The sequence below is a fragment of the Desmodus rotundus genome, chromosome 6, assembly GCF_022682495.2.
Source record: "Desmodus rotundus isolate HL8 chromosome 6, HLdesRot8A.1, whole genome shotgun sequence".
Lineage (NCBI taxonomy): Eukaryota > Metazoa > Chordata > Mammalia > Chiroptera > Phyllostomidae > Desmodus > Desmodus rotundus.
This window is the reverse complement of record NC_071392.1, coordinates 157136100-157155837: the sequence shown is the minus strand read 5'-3', so window position 1 is coordinate 157155837 and position 19738 is coordinate 157136100. Positions and strand designations below refer to the sequence as shown.

The following is a 19738-nucleotide window of genomic DNA, read 5'->3' as shown; positions in this document are numbered from 1 at the left end:
GGGATCTCCGGAACCAGGGGGAGCACACAGTTCTTAAAATTGAAGGTGTCCATGCTTGAGATGAATCCAGATTCTCTAGGCAAGAGATGGGCTTATGAGCACCAAGCAAAGAAAGCACAGCGACTCCGGGTGGGGTGGCAAACCGAACAAAGCCTGCGTCACCTGTGGAAAGGGAACTGGTGGGGACAGTGGGCAGCTTTTGCCACTTTCCGAGGCCACCTCCCTGCAAAGGCCCCCGAACACAGAATCGTGTAATCTGCGCCCCCACCCCCCAACAAGGATTTAAACTTAGCGAACAGGAAATAAATAAAATGGACTTGCTCTCTTGTAAAAAAAAAAAAAAAAAAAAGGTACTTAATGGAGTGTATTCGTTAAGGAAGGTCAGTGGTCTGATTTCCAATTTACACATATTTCCAAACTAGAAAAGTTTTGGGGAAATGTTTCAGCAATGGAGGCATAGCTCTCAAAAGTCTAGAATACTCCTCTCTCTTTATTCTGTACAATGGAAGGATAGAAATTAAATGATCTCCTTTGCACAAAAGTGTCCCCCCCACCCCCGATCATTGGCAACATAACCCATCTCTAAAGAGCAGCTAAAAACCCTCTCTGTTGCGGGAGCTCACACAGAAGCACGGGCAGGACTCTGACTGCCCCTGTTAAAGCGGTGCTCTCCCTGGCGCCTTTCCACTCCCCGCGGCCCGGTTATTGTTTCTGGAATTGTGGCGGAATACACGTAACACAAAATTTACCATTTTAGCCATTTTAAGTGGACAGTTGGGGGGCCTTGAGCACATTCACACGGGCTCCTGTTACCACCGTCACCTCCAGAGCTCTTTCGCCTTCCCCAGATTGAGACTGCGTCCCCAGTGAGTAACAGCGCCCCAGCCCCCGGTCCCCGGCACTCACCCTCCTGCCTTCTGTCTCTGAGACTCCGACTCCTCGAGGTGCCTCCTCGTACAAGGGGAATCTTACAGTATGTGTCTTTCTGTGACCGGCCTGCTCCCTTCACATGACGTCCTCGAGGTCCACCCACGCTGTGGCCTGTGGCAGAACGTCCTTCCTTTCTAAGGCTGAATAATAAACACTCCACTGTGTGGACAGATTGACTGTATTTATCGATTCCTTCGTGAGGGCCCTCCCGTTGCTTCCACTCTGGGGCTATCGTGGACGATGCCTGGTTGTCCTTCGACATAAACGTGGATCCCAGTGCAGCACAGATTGTTGTCTGCTTTGATCATGAACCCCTTTCGGATGGTTACAACAGAGCCTGGTGCATAGTGGGGGCTCAGCAAAGTCCTGCTGTCGTCGGAGGCCGGGCTGCTGGGGGCTGAGTTCGGTCGGCTCCCCAGCTCTCGTGCTTCCGAGGTTCAAGGCCACATTTGGCCAGCGCTCATCTAGTGCCTGCTCTCGGCCGGCCCGGGGCCGGGGCTGTTCACACGCAGTCACTTCATTCGTCCATTCCTTCATCCATTCCCTGAACCTTTGTTCTGCTCCTACTCTGTGCTAGGCCCTGGGCCAGACATGAGACATAGGGTGACGAAACCAGGCCCTGTCCCCGCTTTTCTGGGTCTACTCGGGGCCACACGACATGTCAGACCAGCACGCAGTCGTCTTGGGGACGAGGGCCACAGAAGGCATTTCTCCCCCGGCCCCTTCCCACCAGACAGTATTTCCACTGTTAAGTTTGGAAAGTTCTTGATGTAATCTGGATACAAGTCTTTTGTTGGCTGTGTGACTCGCAGATAACGTCTCCAGTCTGGGGTTCGTCTTTTCATGCTGTTATCAGAGTCTTTCATTTTAATGAGGTCCTATTTATGAAGTTTTCCTTTTAGATATGGATGACGATAGGTTTGTTTTTGTTGTTGTTGTGACGAAATGTACCGTCCATGGCATTTAGTACACACACGGCATTGTGCAACCATCCCCACGGTCTAGTTCCAGAACATTTCATCCGCCCGAAAGGAAACCCCGTGCCCATCCCTCCTCCCGCAGCTCCTGCCTTCTGTCCCTGGCTTTGCTGACTCCGGACATTTCACAGATAAATGGAATCGTACAATACGGGGCCTTTTGTGTCTGGCTTCTTCCACCCAGCATGAGGTTTTCAGAGGATGGGTATTTTGGTTAGACTCCCGGCTCTGAAGCCACAGCCTGCCTTCCGGTTGGGTCCTCCGTCAGCCCCCCCAGTGCTTTCGGGGCCCTGCCCCTCTTCCCAGCCCAGTTGTCAGTCACAGCCCAGGCCCATGCTCCAGCCACCTCCCTGCAATTGGCCCCCCAGTGCTGGCTGCTTCCCCTCCCTCCCCCTCTACCTTTCTTGGCCTTCAGCTGCCGTCCTGGCTCCCTGGGCACTGCCGGTCCAGACCGTTGGCCCTGTGCCCAGGGCTCTGACCCTAGCCTCACCACATCTCCCCGTGTGCGCCAGCCACTTACACATCGTGGAGAATAACGCCTGTCTCCCGGTCACACTGTGAGGATCACATGAGAGAGGTAGAGGTGCTTAGCCCAATGCCTGGTGCAGAGGACCTGGTTATGATTGACAGATTATATTTCATTATGGTGGCCACAGCGATACCTGCTCTCCCACATGCTCTTTTGGAACCTTGTCACCTCCCTGAGACATGGCCTGTAACCCCCCCTGCCTCCTCTGAATCTGGGCAGACTTAGGCCTCACTGGTAACTAACAGAATGTGACATAAAGGACACTAAGTGACCTGCAAGCCTGGGCCAGGAAAGGCTGTACGCTCTTGTCTTGCTGGCTGGACCGCTGGGAGCCCCAAGTCATTGTCTCGTTGTAGACATGAGGCCACCGGCCTGTGAGCGAGCCCAGGGCGTGGGGGGAGGCCACACGCAGGCGTTCACTCAGCCAAAGCCCCGGCTGAGGTCCCCGCCAAAAAGCAGCCTCAGGTGCAGACACAGGAGTGAAGGTGCCTCACGTGATTGTAGGCCCCGCCCCTCCCCCAGCCTTGGAGTGTCCCCGCTGCCGCTTTGGACAGCACGGGGGGCCGGGGCAAGCCCAGCCTGCATTCCTCACCCCCCGGACGTCAGCAGAACAGAGTGGTGGTTGATGCCTCTGGGTTTGGGGCCGGTATTGTCCCAGCACTAGTGACAAGAACAATAAGGAGGGTGCTGTCTTGCCAAGTCCTCCCCTTATATCTGTTTGTGTCTGAGTTGGCTCCTTCTCCCCGTCCATTTCCACTTCCACCACCTTGGCCTAGGCCCTTATCTTTTACCTGCATCAAATTCCGATCTTGTTTTTCTGCCTCCTGTCTTGACCTTCCAAACCTTCCTGTCCCCACCCTGAACTTTCCTAAAACGTAAACACGGCCCCATCACCTTACCCAATCCTTAGGCAGCTGATGGCTCCGTGCCCCCTGTAATTAAAGTCTGGAGAGATGGATCACAACCTTACAAGACTCATGATTCAGGGAAATGTAACTCACTGTATGGAGGTACAGTGGCACCTGAGTTCTCACACTTAATTCATTCCGCAAATCTCTCTGAGAAGCGATTTGTTTGAAAATGAATCTCCTTTGTCTGTCACCTGAGAGACGTGGGACCGATCACACAGATATTGGCCTGAGAACGCCACTCTCAGGTGGAGAATCAAAAGCTGCAGTTTTGCTGGACAACCAAGGCATTTCTTCCGTGAACAGCCTGGTCAGGAATTGAATTGTTCCAGAACCAAGAGGTTCAAGAACCGAGGTCTGACTGTGCATCGCCTGGTTTACCCTGGCCCACTCCAGCCCCGCCTGGGAAAGAAGACAAAGAATGCGGTGTGCTCAAGGCATTTGATGGTGTGCAGACAGAAAGGTTCTTGGGAAATATGTAAATGCCTATCTATGAAAAATTATATTAAGACCCCAGGAAGCTAAAAAAAAGTATAAATTTTTGAGTTAGTAATTGAATTGCATATGGAGAAATTAAGTGTAATTTAATTTATGGCCATGATCGCAGAACAGCTCGTGGGTGGGTCAACAGCCCGGAGCAAGGCCCGGGCCGGGGTTGCTGGGACAATGAGCAGACCCAGGCGTTCAGGGTCCTTTTTAACAAACATCTGCCCGAGGGACTCGCCGACCCAGCACCTCCCCAAAATTCGCCTTGCCGGTGCCGGCAAACAGAACAGGTAATAACACCTGGAACTCGCAACGGGACACCTGCTTTTTGGCAGGTATATTTGAAAGGCTGATGGTCTTCAGAAGCTGTTTTTAACTGATCCTTTGGAATACGAGGGTCCCCTCGGTGTCACATAAAGTTGTGGCTGTTTCGGGACTTGAATGCAGTCTGCGGCCAAGACCACTCTGAAAAGTGCATAATAAACTGAACACATACAAAAGGCCCTTTCAAAGAAAATGGAAGTGGTGACTTTTAAAAATGCCTTTTGTCACCCTGACCAGGGGTCTCGGTTGGTCGGAGCATTGGCCTGTGCACCCAAAAGTTGAGGGTGCGTACGGGAGGCAACCAATCGATGTTTCGCTCTCTCTACCTCTCCCTTCCTCTCTCTCTAAAACCAGTAACCATGTCCTCGGGTGAGGATTTAAAAAATAATAATGAATAATAAAAAAAAAAGGAAAAAAAAGCCCTTTGTCTTCAGACTGTGAAATTTTGCCTTGAGTCCCACCCCTGGCCACTGTCATTTCTTAGAGCTAAGGTCTCTTGTGGAAAAGCCCAAAATTCTTCTGTTGAAAGGCACTTCCTTCTGTTATTTTATCACCTTCCTGGTTTTGTCTAATCTCACCAAATTGCAGTCATATTTCTCAGTCTCTTTCGTGTGCATATTAAAGTTTCAGACCCAGAGTCTTTGTTCTGCCCCCTGGACTTTCCGTGTGCCCCGAGACGTATTTTGGGACTCTTACAAAGAGGAATGTTTTGCTTTAAATAAGCCGATGTCTTTAAACCTACTTTGTCATGTTCCACTTCTAAAATGTTCCTGCATTCTGATGAGGTAGTCTATTTAGAGAGTATTTTGTTTTAATTAAGCCCATCTTAAGAGACGTGGTTTTTGCCAAGAATGTGCTTTCTCCCTTACAAACCAGTTATATTTATAGCATTCATAAACTAAGTTATTAGCCAAGGCAAAGTTTTAGCTGCACTGTGGCTGTGTCTTCTAAGTTCAGGGGGAATTAAAGAGAACTCCAAGGCCTTGACCGGGCCCTTGGTTGGAGTGCTGTCCCTGATGAGCCAAGGTTGCGGGTTTGGTCCCAGGCCGGGCACATACAGGAGGTGACCCACGGAGGCATACGTGAGTGGGACAGCGCGTTGATGTCTCTCTCTCAAGCAAGAAAAACATTGACACAAGTAAATACATAAAAATAAAAACGTATAAACACAAAGAGAATAAGGGGCTAACCGTGACGACAAATCAAGACACGGGGAGCGTACACGGACTTTATTTTCAATCACCGTTTTCCCTGAGGTGTTGGGTTTTACAGTTGTTTTCTGGGACAATCGCTCCCTGCTGAAAAGAGCGCAGAGGGCGTGCGTGTGGCTGTGGCTGTGCGCATTGCTGGGCTTCGTTCTTCGGTGCGTGCCTGCTCTCGCTGCGGAGGAAGGCCCCCGTGGAAACTCCCGTTCCTCCTTTGTTCAGTGAGGGTGCGTTTAAAAATTCAAGTTTAAAAATTCAAAAATTCAAAAACCGTCTCTAAGGGTCCAGTGCGGCGGCGTTCAGCACACTCATGCTGCTGTGCGGCCGTCCCCACCACCGTCTCCAGAGTGTTCTCAGCTTCCCGACTGAGACTCTGTCCCCGTGAAACACTTGCTCCCCACCCCTCCCTCAGCTGCTGGGAACCTCTATTCTACTTTCACAAGCGCTTTTCCGTACGATTAAGGTCATTTTATGGCTGTGTAATACTCCATCACGATTTGTGCTGTGATTCACTGAGCTGTCCCCCTACCACTGGGTTTCTAGGCTTTTTCCACTTTTCTGTTATGGATCAGGCTTTCATTAGCATTCGGGACGTAAAACATCATCTGTGCCCCTGTGTGCTGTGGGAAAAATTCCTAGAGGGGAAGTTCCCAGGTGAAAGGGCATGAAGGTCTCAAAGGCTTTGGAAGACTCTGTGGGTTGATTTACTCTTCCTGGAGGTCACAACGCTGGCATCTGCCCTGCAGGTCTCCTGCAGCTGACCTTCCCCGCACAGGTAAACCTCTCGCTCCTTCGTCCTGTTCCTTTTTCTGCTGGTTACCTGCCGGCAAGGGGGAGCTTCTTTCTTTATTTGTTTTTAATCACTTCTCTTGGGAAGGGCTGGTGTGTGTTCAGCTTACGACTTTGGGGACGGTGATAGCTGAGCGTGTTAGGAGGTGCCTACTCTTACAGGTAACTCCGCAGGCGCGCCGGCTCGTGGGGCACGTTGTGGCCTTTCAGCTGTGCGTGCTGCAGGTCCCCCACGCCAGATTTCAAATCTCATGTGGGATTTTCTGCTTTCTAACGAATTTGTATCTCCTCACCCGAGGACGTGCTTACTGATTCCAGAGAGGGGAAGGGAGGGAGAGAGAGAGAGAGAGAAACATGGCTTGTTTGCTTCTCGTACATGCCCTGACCGGGACAGACCCGCACCCTAGGTGTGTGCCCTGACCAGGAAGTGAACCCACGGCCCTTTGTTCTACGGGAAGATGTTCCAACCAATTGAGTCACGCCGGCCAGGGCTCTAACTGATTTCTGAGCTGCCTTCCTCGTTTGTTGGTGAGATAGAAAGGGATCTCCAAAAGGAGCTGGGGTGGAGTGGGGGGGGTGGGGGTGGTTCCTAATCTCTGTGACTATGGGCAGCTAATCCCCTCTCTGCCCCCTCCCCCTGCTTCTCCTCCCCCATACCACACCCCCTCTAGGGCTCACCTCGCTCTAAGACCCACAGGGATAATAACACCCACATCAACTCTCACAGGCAGGAGCGAGTGCTGATAATGAAAGGCTTTGGCTTTCAGTAGGCACACGGCACACGGTACACGCTGGGCTCCAGCCCGGCGATTCCGTTTCTGATAGTAGCACAGGCAGAACGTAACAAGATAGTAAAATTTGGTCCTCTCTCTTATAAATTGATCCTCAAGTGGGAAGTAGTCCGTCCTTACACCACCGATCTTATGGGTTTGGGGAAGTCTGCGAGGACCCTGGCTCTGCCTGCCAGCACTGATGCGTTCACAGCAGGGGGTCTTTGAGCCGTGGCCGCAGACACAGGCCAGGTTTTCTCTGTAGGAGCTAATGCCTGCCAGGCACATATGGCAGGGCCTGCAATGCTCACCGCAGCCCTGAAAGGCAGGCGCCCCGTCCCCCATTCGTCAGCGCCGAAAGCAGAGGCTCGGAGAGCTCGGTGTCCCCAGCCCAGTCCCACGGCAGGCGGCTGTGTGACAACCTTCATGCTTAGACTGGGGACCACACACCTTTGCGACCGAGGTGAAATTCACATGGCATGACATTAGTCCTTTTCCGGTGACACCTCAGTGGCATTTAGTGTATTCATAGTGTTTCGTCACCTCCCCTGCTGTCCAGTTCCAGGACATTTTCATCACCCCAAAGGACACCCTGTCGCCCGCACGCAGTCGCTCCTCATCCCTCTCTCCCGCCAGCATCTGGCAACCAGCAACCTGTGTCTGTTTCTACAGCTTTGCCTGCTCCGAGTATGTCACACAGATGGAATCAGACGATATGGGGCCTTTCGTGTCTGGCTTTGTGCACGCGGTGTAATGGTCTCGAGGTTCATCCGTGTAGCATGCATCAGTACTTTTTATGGCTGAAAAATAGTCCATTGTACATATCAGTGTGTATGAACACATGTAACATATAACGATATTATATAATACACACACAATTATGCGCATAAGATATGTTAACATTATGTATACAATCTACAATTTGTTTACCTACTCATTCACCGATGGGCGTTAGGACTGTCCATCTTTTTGCTATTGTGAACAACGCTGCTAAGAACATTGTTATAGAAGTATTTGCTTCAATACCTGTTTTTAATTCTTTGGGGTGTCCTGTATCTTCAGGAGTGGATTAACTTTTTGAGGAATTGTCCAGCTGCTTTCCACAGTGGCTGCACCATTCTGCATTTCCCCCAGCAAGGCCAGTTCCCCACACCCTCCCGTGGGGAGCGTATCTTGAAATTGAGGGGCCTTTCACAGCATTGCGTCCATCACTGGTTCTGATAACCTTTGCTGCTGACTCACATGACGGGATGTTGGCTGAAGAGCAGCCATTGTGACCTGGTAATGACCTTCCACTCTGTTAGTTTGAAAATTCGCACAGCCTTAAGCACTGGCAGGGACTTTGGAAGAAATGGAGTTCAGATGTAACTTCTCTGGCCTCTGCCCCAATGCGTCCTGTGACCGGGTGCTCGTGCTTATGTCGTTGGGCAGTCGCATCGCTGGGCAGCTGTCTGCTTTGTCGGGAGCAGACATCCGGAAGGGGAGGTCCACAGGAGGCTCCCTGGGGCGTGGGAGGCTGGAGCAGCACCTTGAGGATGTTGAGATGACCTGGGAAAGAAGCAGGGGAGGTGAGTTCCTGGCACAGGAAAAAAATCACGGCCACATTTTCCAACCTGGCCCTATGCTCAGGGGCTTTGTCCAGGGTCTTAGGTGGAGTCTGAGACCCTGGAAGAGTCTCAGCCATCCCACGCAGCCTCTTTCTGCCCTATCATCTGTCCATTTCCAACGTCCGCTGGCATTTCTCCGCCTGCCAGTCCCAGCCCTTCCTTACTCCTTGTCTTGGGTTTCCTAGGAGACGCCTTTCCATCCTCCAGGACAGGCAAATGCAATGTCTATAATTAAATGTGTCTGTTAGTAAATTCCACACTTGAGTGAATAATTCCTGTTGAGGTGCATGGGGTGCAATGGGAGGATGCAAAATGTGCCCCTGAATTCCCAGAAAGTCAGACCAGCCTTGGGATGCACGTGACAAAACCCCCCAGTGGCCCGGTGCTGGCCACACCCTCACCACAGAACTTCTGTTCGTGTCCTGATGCCCCACTTCTTGCTCCTGAGGGAGAACACCTGGGATTTCAACTCAGAAGGAAGTCAGCTCCTCGGTGCCACTATGGCCCGGGGACAAGGGCGGTACGTGAAGAAACAGGGAGCAGTCAGACTGCCTTGTAGCTCATATTATAGTTTCTTCCTCTATCAGATTTTCCTTAAAGAGCAGCACAGGACTATTTGGAAGCTGATTGCTTTTTTCTATTTCTTTTTTCTTCCATCCTGTGACTGGTCCAAGGGCTGGGTGTTTATTGCCCAGGGGAGAAGCAGCTATGGAAATGATGGACGATGAGCTTAGAAAAATAGGTAGAGGTTAACTGGAATGTGTCACACGTGCCGTCTTCCAGAAACTCACCTTTGAAGGTTTCATGGGCAGGGTCCCCCCGCCTTAGACTCCTGGCTCTGGGGTGGACACCTGGAAGGCAGGTTTATGCTGATTCACCTTCAACACCAACAACCTGTCTGCTGCCTGGCTGGCCAGACCCCAGGGTCAGCCTGCCTTGGTTTCCCGCTGAGGGGATTCAGGCGAGGCCAGAGAGCAGAGACCTTTCTGGGAAACCATCTTTCCTGTCTCTCCTCTCTTTCCATATTCTGGTTTTAATTATTAATTTTTCCTTTTAATCCCCAGTCCTCTGGCTGTTTTGTTTTGTTTTTTTCTTTCCTTTGGACCAGGCCAAAGCACACTTCGTTTTTTTATATTCCCTTTCATCCTAATCACAGAATCCCCCCGGGCTGAAGCTCCTTCTCAGAAACCTGGCAATTAGAAGAGGAAGCCAGCTCTTACCAACACTTCATCCGGAGCTTCGTCATCAATAATTAACCCCACGTGAATCCCAGAAAACAAACGGACGACAACGTTCAGCTGGCCACGTTGCGTGGGAGCTTTCTCTCCGGGGGTTTTTTGTCCATTCACAAAATCCAGGAAGTGGAGAAAGGCCTTTCCATTAGCAGGAACGAGCCGCCCGCTCTCGAACACTTAGAGAGGAAACCGCAGCGGAGCCGCTGTTCTCATGCACTTAAACTTGAGATTGGCTCGTGGAGCCTGGTCTGAGGCCCAGGACAGGATTTTTCTCCCACCAGCATCTCACAGGCCCCCTAAGGCTGCAGCTGGCCTCCCCGGGGGGTTGTTTTGAGCTCCTGCTAGGTGAGCCTCATCCCTGGGGAACACAGCAGAGGGTGAAGAGTGGGGGGCTGTGGTCACCTCCACTCAGAGTCAGTCCCGACCAAACAGTGAGGAAAAAGAGGTGGCTGGGGTGGCTTCTCTTCCTTTGTCTTTGCTCTTCTTTTTCCTTCCCTTCCCTTCCCTTCCCTTCCCTTCCCTTCCCTTCCCTTCCCTTCCCTTCCCTTCCCTTCCCTTCCCTTCCCTTCCCTTTCCTTTTTTCCCCCCTCTCTCTCTTTCCCTCCCTCCCTAACTGGGGTGAAATTCACATAACAAAATCAAGCAGTTTAGTCACAGAAGGACAGATTATTGTAGTGTTCTGCTTCTAACAGGCACTTAGAGGGGTCAAGTTCATAGAGAAAGAAAGTAGGAGGGCAGCTACTAGGGTCTGGGGGAGGGGAAGGGTTAGTGTTTAACGGGGACAGAGTTTCTGTTTGGGGACATACACTGAACTGTATACATCAAAAAGTGTGTAAGATGTTACATTTAAAATTTCATGTATACGTGACCACAAAATACACAATTTTAAAAAGTAACCATTGGAAAGTGCGTAGTTCGTTGGCATTTGGCACATTCACAATGATGTGCAACCACCACCTCGAACTAGTTCCAAACATTTTCTTCTCCTCCCAGGGAGCTTCATACCTAGTAAGGCGTCACCCCCATCCACCCCCACCCTGGTAACCAGCAACCTGCCTCTGTCTCTGGGGCTTTACTTACTCCAGATACTTGGTATAGATGGAGTCATGCCACACCTGGGCCCCGAGTCTGGCTTCTTTCAGGGTCTACTGGTTGGGGGGTTCACTGTGGCACATGTTGGGGCTTCGTTCCTTTTCACGTCCCAGTAATATTCCACGGGCGGAATCTGCCCCCGTTTCCTTATCTACCCACCTCTGATGGACAGACTCATGGGATGTTTCCGCCTCTGGCTGTTGTGGCTTGTGCTGCCGTGAGTGTGTGTACACACCGTGAATGTGTGTACACGCCGTGAATGTGTGTACACGGGTTCGTTTGGACACGTTTGCTGGGATTTGGGGGCTGCTGTTTTCTGCTGTTTTGTTTTTTTTTTCTCCCCTTGTCCAAAAGGCTTGAAGCTGCCCCTCCTCACCTGTGGCCAAACTGGTCCTGCTGTGACCTCCCGCAGCTTGTGGGACAAGCAGCACCTCTTGGAGAACCTGCTGGGTGACATGTCTCAGAAGGTCGCAGCATGTACAGGCCACCCAGCAGTTAGGAAGCTGCCTTGTCATGCTCCCTGGGGAGGGTGCCCAGGGATGTGGGCGGGTAGTTCCGTCTGTCATCGGCTTTCTAGAAGTGCCACAGAAGGGAAATCACAGCCTGCGAGGGCCAAGCGTGCCCGAGAATCCGTCTCCCTGAGTCACCCTCCAGTGAGCCTCGCTGTAAGTCTGTGGAGCCCTGCCTCGCCTCCGCGTCAGCGCGGGCAGACATGTAGGACACAGGAACGCTGAAGTGGAGGGGGGGCACTGCCGATGGTATTCTGCCCCAGCGTGGCTCCCCTCATGACCCGCCACACCAGGGGGTGCTGGGGGTGACTGCACACGTGTGATGAGGCTGTGGTTCCGGCAAAGGGACAGGCATGGTGGGCTTTGAGGCCGGGACAGTGTTACAGACCATCAGCCACGGGGTCCCTCTGCTGTCAGACTCCCAGCTTTTTTCATGTGCGCAGAGGAAATCCACGTGAAAGGAACCATTTTAACGTGTGGGGCTCGGTGGCATTCAGCAGGTTCGCCGTGGTGGCCCACCACGACCTCTGTCTAGTTCCCCAGCATTTGCATCACCCTGAAAGGGGACCCCACGCCCATTTCGCAGTCACTCCCCCGCCGGAGCCCTATTAGGCGGAGTCATTTGAAGATTCCGTTGTTCGTGTGAAGCTGGGCCCTGATCAGCACGGAGGCCACGCTGTGGGAGGGGTTCCACACAGACGCGACAGAAGACAGGAGATGAAAGGGGGTGGACGGACAAGGACGTTTGGATGAGCCCAGGCGCAGGCTGTGGTTCCCCAGGTCTGTTCTATCCCTGGGGTAACTGGAATGTTTTCCACATTTTGTATCGGAGGCTGGATGGTGTTGAAACACAGGGACTGTGGCAGCAGGGTGGCAGCCAGCCCCTCCACTTTCTATGTGTGTGGTCCCAGACAAGTTCATTTCCGTCTGAGCCTCAGCCCCCGAGTATCTAAGGGGGGCTAACAATACCTGACTGGGCGCTGGGCGGGCTCCAGGGCAGGTATGAGAGCACTTAGTACTGAGGCTGGCACACAGTAGGTGCTCAAAGGTAGTTAGTCTACATTGTATCTATTCTAGGATGCAGGTGGCATGGCGACGCTGGTGAAGGTGGTGTTGGTGTTGTTGGTGGAGGTGCTGGGAAAACCCAAGCCCCTGACTGCCCGTTCTTGTCCTAAGTCCAGGAGATATGAGCAGATGGAGAGGTAAAGAGTGAAGGAGAGACGTGTGGAGGAATCTGCCTCCAAACTCAGGAGGAACCAGGGAACTTCAAAGCCTTTTAAGAAGTTCAGAGGCTGTCTCCCCCTGACTCACCTGTTCTGTGGGGTGTCTCCCTGCCGTGGACCAGAGGGTCTTGCTTCTTCTCTCCTCTGAACTTGGAGGCCACAGAGGAGGGCTGGAAAGGCCATGACTCAGCTCCCAGCCACAGCCTCTGCTGAGCCAGCGGGCGCCCTAGGGGAGAACCTGCCCCAGCAGTGAGGTATGTGACCCTACAAGAATGTGATTCGGGTTTGCTGGCCTCCCAGCTCTTCTCCACACAGAAAAATGCAGCCTGTCCAAGGGTGTGTCTGGACTTCCCTTGTGTAGGAGACCATTCTGCTGCAACCAAGTAGACCCCGGTGTCCTGGGGATGGGGGGACTCCCCTTCCTCCCGGCAACCTGAGCAGACTCCATGAGACAGACTGAAGGCCAACATGCCGGTTTCCTAGAGCCACTGAAACAAGTCACCACGAACTGGGCACTTAAAAAACGATGACATTTCTTTTCCTACTGCTCCAGAGGCCGGAGGTCTGAAGTCTCGGTGGCAGCAGGGCCGCCTGCGTGTTCTCCCGGCAGCCCTTGGCTTCCCTTGGCTGGTATGTGCCCCACCAGCCTCTGCCTCCTCCTTCCCATGGCCGTAGGCCCTGTGGGCGTCTTCCTCTCTTGTTATTGGGACACCCGTCCTTGGGCTTAGGGCCCACCCTGATTCTGTGCAACCCCATGTCAGCTAACTATGTCTGCAAAGACGCTTCTTCCAAATACAGTCCCATTCTGAGGGTCTTGGGTGGACACGAACTTGCGGCTGGCGTACACTATTCAACTCAGGGCACAAACAGAAACTCCAAATGGCAGCAATGACCCCGAAGTCCTACATGCACATGCCTGATCCGCACAAACACAGGTTCACAGCCAGACCACCTATGTTCCCCTCCTTCTCTTTCAAGAGCTACTATATTTTGTAGGGTTTTTTTGTGGGTTTTTTTGTGGTTAAAACTTCTATAGCTCCCTGTGCCCCTTCCCAGGCCACACCAGCCCGCCCCTGGCAGCCACCATGCAGTTAGAAGTACAGGGGTTCTCTGGGGGCAGTGCAGCCAGGGGGCTGAAAAAGCAGGGGCCTTCAGGGTCAGGTCATACACCTGGGAAGGGACAGGAGAAGGCCAGCTCCATGGGGAGCCCCAGAAAAGGACTCCCTGTGAGAGGGACCCCAGGATGCCCTTATCTCGGGTGCAGTGGGAGTCCAAGTTCTGCACTTGGCCTCTGTGGACCTCCTAGGTTGGGGGAAGGGCCCCCCATTACTGCTGAGTGGAGATGGATGTTCAGGGTCCCTCAGGCCTCTGCCACTGCCACCTTGGCTGGGAGGGGCTGGGTGCTTCATTTCATGTCCCCACATGGCCTGCACTGGGACCACAGGGGGCAGGTAGCTCGCCAGTGCTGGAGGTCGTCAGCGTCCTCTCACTTGACCTCCCCCTACATCTTCCCAAGGGGCGGGGAGAGGGGCCCCATTACTACCTGCCTGGAATGTAAGTCCGGCTTCCCTACTTGGCCTTTTCTGACACTGATCAGGGAGAGGGGGCACTGGTTTGGGAAACCCCCCTTCAGCCTAAGGGGGGTGGAGGTCCAGGCTCCCCTCTTACGCTTTTGCTGATGTTGGGGGCCATTGGGGGGTGGCTGGGGTAGAGCCTGATTTTCTCCAGCTTTCCGTCTTGCTAGGCCGTGCTTTCTGACCCTTTGGCTAGAGAGAGCAGGCTTCCACTGGGGTTTTTCTGTTTCTGTCTGCACCCGTTGGTGTCTCTGGGTCTCTGGTTTCTCCAGTGTCAAACCTGGGATCGTGGCGCCGTGTCGTTCCATGGGTCCCGAGGTCCCTGTTCCGCCGTGTCTGCCCTCTACTCCTTTCGGAGTCTGATTGTATTTGGCTCATATATTGTGCGTGGGGTTTCGTTGTACTTAGCGGGAGGAATAGGGAACAGCACATCCATTCTATCTTTCTGGAGCCAGAAGTCTGTCTAAACAACATGATTTTTAACAACAAAATTGATCCGGAAGTTGGGAATTGGCCCCGTATGTCTTTAAGGGAGGGGAAGAGAGATGGAACTGTTGTTACAAATGTTAACAATGTTACTGTGTCAACAAAGAGAGATCAGGGTGCTGTGATTGGAAGGCCTCTGTTCATTCCGTGTTTTTATTCCAGTGAATTAGGGTCCTCAACGGTGTGTTTACATATTTGAAACCTCAGTGATAAACTTTGACGATGTTTATTCAAGGCTAAAAACATGCTGACCAAACTGCGGATCTCCGAAACTTAAATGCATATGACTGCTCTGTCCTGGGCGAGAGGTATTGAGCCGGGACTGCACACCTGGCCCTTCCCTTCCCTTTTCTTCCTGAGAAAGGGTGCCGTGCCAGTTGCTAGAGCTGTTTTGAAGGGCTGCTGGGCTGCTGGAGTCCTTCTGGGTGCCAAGGTCCAGCATGTCCATGATGAAGCCATTGCCTGCTGGCTGAGGTTGAATCCCTGGGGCCCGCGTGGTGGGGGTGCTAAGAATCAGGTTGTGGAATGAATAAAGTAACACCAAAGGAGGGGCACAGAGTCCTCTGATTCCATTTTGGAAATGTACACGTGTGTGACTGTGACCCTAAGAACCCAGTTCTTTAGGGGACTGACAAGGTATGAGATGTGGACAAATTCATAGGCAGAGGGTACGGAGCGCGGTACCTTCCAGAAGACCTGGAGGAAAAGACAACAGCTAAGCAGGCGGCGGTGGTCATGGGCAGCCCTCGCTGGGTTCAGCTTTGCCTCCCAGTCTGTCACATGGAGTCTGTCTGGCTCGTGAATGAGGGAGTGGAGGAACTTCCTCCTTCTGTGCATAACAATGGCGAGCATCGATTGAGCACGTACTGTGTGCCAGGCACTGTTAGTGGACAACCGCCTCCAGGCTGAGTTCTCAGGGTCACTGTACGGGCAAGAGCTGTTGGTTCCATTCCAGATGCAGAAACTGGGGCACAGAGAGGTGTAGTCACTCGCCCACGGTCACACAGGACACGGAAGAGCCTGTGTTATCCAGTTACCAGAGCTGGCGGGCTGTGGTGCTCCCAGGCTGGGACCTGACGGCCTTCCTGGGTGACATGTGGCCCCGTGACACAGGCAACGAGTGACCTGAACTTGGGGCTGACCTCCACCGTCCTGCAAATCGGGTCGCAGAATCACATTGGCTTGGACGCAGCTAGACCCTTTGGGCCACACAGCGCCCGGTGACGGATGCTGTCCTCTCACTCGGTTGCTGACGGGGAGCACACTTCCTGTTCCGAGGACCGTGATCCCAGACAGATGTCCTGTGTCCTCACGTCGGTCACTTCCACCGTCTTTCTGTTTAATCACTGGACCGGTGGCACGCCCCGCACCCCTAGCTGGGTCTTCCTGGTGGCTTGAAGCTGCAGACTGCAGACGCTGGCCAGCTTCTGAAGGAGGTGTTTTTCAGTGGAACAAAAAAATTATTTTTGCTTTTGGTAGGCCAGGGTCACACTACAAAAACGAAGAACTAGATAAAAATAACACTTTTTTTATTACTACAGAAGACTCCACGGGTGTAATAACTCTAAATACTGATGCTGCTTAGACCGGGTATGGCGCCTTCCTCCTGAAGTCAAGTAGCTCGGAAGGGTGGCCAAATTATTTTTTCCAAGTTTACCACTAATGAGAAATTGGTCCTCCTTTGTTCTTGCAAACCTGGAAGTTACTAATCCACCTAAAAGGAACTAAGCTGCCCGTGGTAACGGGAGGCCGGAGCATGGCTGTCAGTTGTGTGGCTTGGGGGGACAGGGTGGGGGGAGACTGTGAGTAAGGTAGACTGCGGGGCGGGGCGGGGGGGACGCTGGGAAGGACGTGATGTGGTGGCCTTTTAGAATGTAATGTGGATGCAACGTGACACTTGGACCCCCCGCCTGGGCAGAGCGGAGAATGCTGATCTGCACAAGGTCCTCCCTCTTCCAACGAGATGTTTTCTGTCCTAGATGAAATTAGATTTCTGAAAACATTGCTCTCCTTTCATGCCCATGAGCCGACCGTGAGCTGGCCGCTGTGTGCGCCTTCCCGGCCTGGACCAGCCCCCGGAGCAGCTGTAACGGATTAGTCAGGGTTCCATCTGCTAACGGCCACTGCTGTCTCTGCATTTCCCCACCAGTGTCGGAGGAGACGGGGTCTCCTCTGTGCAGGGTCTGGAGGCAGCCGGGGGTCAGGCAGCCCGCGCAGCCCCTTCCTGGCCGAGCGTGCCGAAACCACCCTCCGAGGGGTTTTGACTCTTGTGACCCTTAGTACTGGAAACGGACACTTCCCTCTGATTTCACACTTCTACCTGGAAGATGGAGATGAAGGTAAAAGGAAGTTCTCTGACCTTCCCAGCACGCTGTGCACATTCTTGCTTTTCTGAAAACTATTTCCGCAGTGGCCAAAGGGCTGCTAAATGGGTTTTGACGTGTTTTTAAGATGGCTCCTGCTTTTGACTGCCCTGTTCCTTCAGCAGTACTAACAGATACCGTTGCTTTCTGCCCTATTTTAATAGGGCCCGGCCCTGTGGCGGGTCATGGAGACAGAATAAATACTGGCCACAGTCTTGGTCTGAAGGAGTTTCAGGGCTGCAAAGCCAGTACACAGGAAACAGCAAACAGTGTGAGAAAGTCTAAAAGCAGGGTCGGATGTCAACATCTCAATTAAATAAGTATTTGTGTAATTATTTGCTTTGTGGCTGCATGTCTTCTAGGCCAAAAGTCCCTTAAGGAGGCGGACTGAATCTTTATCTTTTTCATTAGCACTTTCCCAACTATTTTTCCTAACTGAATGATTGTAACACGGATTTAATACATAGTATCTTGCGGCGATGTCTCCTGCATGACTCGTTTTCCTTAAAAAAATCACTTATAAAGTTTTCAACATCTAAGTCAACCACGCAGAAGCTGGACATAAAGTGAGTGCCTGGCTTGGTAGTTAAGTAGGATGCTTGGTGTTACTGTGTTTAAGGGCAACCTGAATGTGAGCAGATTAGGTAACTGTTTCAGTGGAATTTTTAGAAATACAGGAAAACACCTCTTTAAAAAAAATCAAAAATTTCCATTAGATATTAATTCATTTGAATAGTGAGGGTTTTGAAGTCTTCCAGTTTCTCCATTCAAGTGCAGAGATGACACCCTCAGCCCTGTTCTCCCAACATCTTTTCCAGGCTTTGTTGACATGGAGGCCTGGGGTAAGCTGTGGGGTTAATATAACATTGTGTCTACCAGTGTCTGGGCTGTGCTGTGTTCTGATGGGAAGGAGCTCAGATGGAGGTCAGGGAAGCAATGTTCAGATTCAGACTTTGAGAGAGAGAAGCACCTGTGGGTCACATTGTAAGGAACCTAAGGAATTAGGAATTGACATTGAAAGGTGTTCATAATCGATCGTATCAAAGCCCCACTGACCACATTATCAACTTCCGCCCTGGCTGGATAGCTCACTTGGTTAGAGCCTTGTCCCCAATATGCCAGGGTTTCGGCGAGTTCCAAGTATGCTGTCATTTTTCTCAGCAACTACAGTGTTATCTCCAAGATAACCACGTTTATGGGAACCGGTTCAGGAAGCTCCATCTCAAAGCTCCATCTCCTGATACCCAGACCCATTTTCAGTTGCAGATTTGTCACACAAGCTGCCAAACGTTTTATCTGCAGATTCGTCATAGAAGCTGCCAAACGTTTTATCTGCACCCAGAAGTGTGCCCCGTGACTTGAGAAGCACCAGAATGCTGGGTGTTTAATTCTCGAGATGCTTAGGAGACTGAATTTTTTAGAATCATACCACAACCTTGAACAAAAAGGTGAAAACTGTCCACTTTGATAAATGACAGCAGAAGGACCCTTCCATTCAATGGGCCATTTGTAAACATACAATAGTTGCTGGAAAATTATATTAGAGATAAATTATCCCCTCCATTACAGTGTTTCCTTTTCTTTAATGCAATTTAGTTCAAGCAAAAAGAACAGAAAGGCTGGGCCGGCGGGGGGGGGGGGTGACATTCAATGCTTTGGAGGAGTTACTGGAAGCAAGCCGTGGAGAGAGAAAGGTGATTCATAGAAGACCTGGAGCAGGGGCAGGCCAGGCCTTCTGCCCAGGAGGCCTGCGCCAGGGACCCTGGCTGTGCCCAGGGAAATGGAATTCAGAGCTCCTTCTGCATCATAAATCCAGGGCAGCTGGCAGCCTCCCAAGGGAGCCTGGATCGAAACTGCGAGGGCATCTGAGGCCACCCTGGCCAATGCCTGCAGAGCCCGCAGAGGGTGGGCCCCAGGTGTGCCGGATTGGGACCTCGTGATGACGTTCATTTCTAAGCCTTACAACACTTTGTTAATTTTAAAGTGCACGTCTCGCCGGGAAAGGAGCGCCTCCATTATGTATCAGGAAGCTGAACGGCTGGAATCACTCTGAGATTTCTCGGAGGCGAAGGGGCAGGCCTGAGTCTGGAAGACGTGCGAGTCTCGATCTTTCCTCCTGAGTGCACGTGCAAGGAGGACCCCCCGCCGCCGGGTGTTGTGGAGTGGGCATCCCCATGTGCCGACCCCTCGCCCTCGCCAGGCTGCTCGGGGGGGGGGGGCCCGGCAGGTGTCCACGTGCGTTTTGCACTCGAAGGTCGTGTCTCGGCCCCGCGCGGCCCGGACCGCCGGGTCAGGGCGTGGCCGCGCGGTGCCGAGCCCCGCCCACCGCGCCCGGGGGCGGGGCCGGCGCGTCACGTGACGGCGGCGGCAAGCGCAAGCGCCCCGCCCGGCGGGAGGAGGCCCGGGCCGCGACCCGGCCCGCGCGCGCTGCTGGAGCCGCCCGGCCGCCAGCGCGCTCTGCACCCGCGGCGCCCCTCGCCCGCGGCCCCTCGCCCGCCGGCCCCCGGCTCGCCGGCTGCGGGAGCGGCCTCAAGATGGACGAAGACGGCGGCGGCGAGGGCGGCGGCGGTGAGTGTCGGAGGTGTGGCTGGCCGGGCTGGCGGCCTGGGGCGGGGCGCGCGGGCGCGCGGGGCGGGAGCGAGGGTCGGGGGTCCCGGCGCGCTGGAGGAGACGGGGTCCGGGCAGCTCCGGTGCCGGCTGGCGACGGCCGAGGCCCGCGGGGCCCCGGGAC

At 53.0% G+C, this 19738-nt stretch overlaps 2 protein-coding genes across 2 annotated transcripts in view; both read left to right on the top strand.

Annotated features, from left to right (window-relative positions):
- SMIM10L3 (small integral membrane protein 10 like 3) overlaps positions 1 to 19738 on the top strand; it is an 83743-nt gene that overhangs the window by 28001 nt on the left and 36004 nt on the right. The window lies entirely within an intron of this gene.
- Positions 19404 to 19738, top strand: part of CYTH3 (cytohesin 3) — a 53949-nt gene continuing 53614 nt past the window's right edge. Inside the window, exon 1 of the mRNA XM_053927319.1 lies at positions 19404 to 19575. Within this exon, the coding sequence (XP_053783294.1) occupies positions 19542 to 19575 (34 nt within the window). The 5' untranslated portion in view covers positions 19404 to 19541. The remainder of the gene's footprint in view (positions 19576 to 19738) is intronic.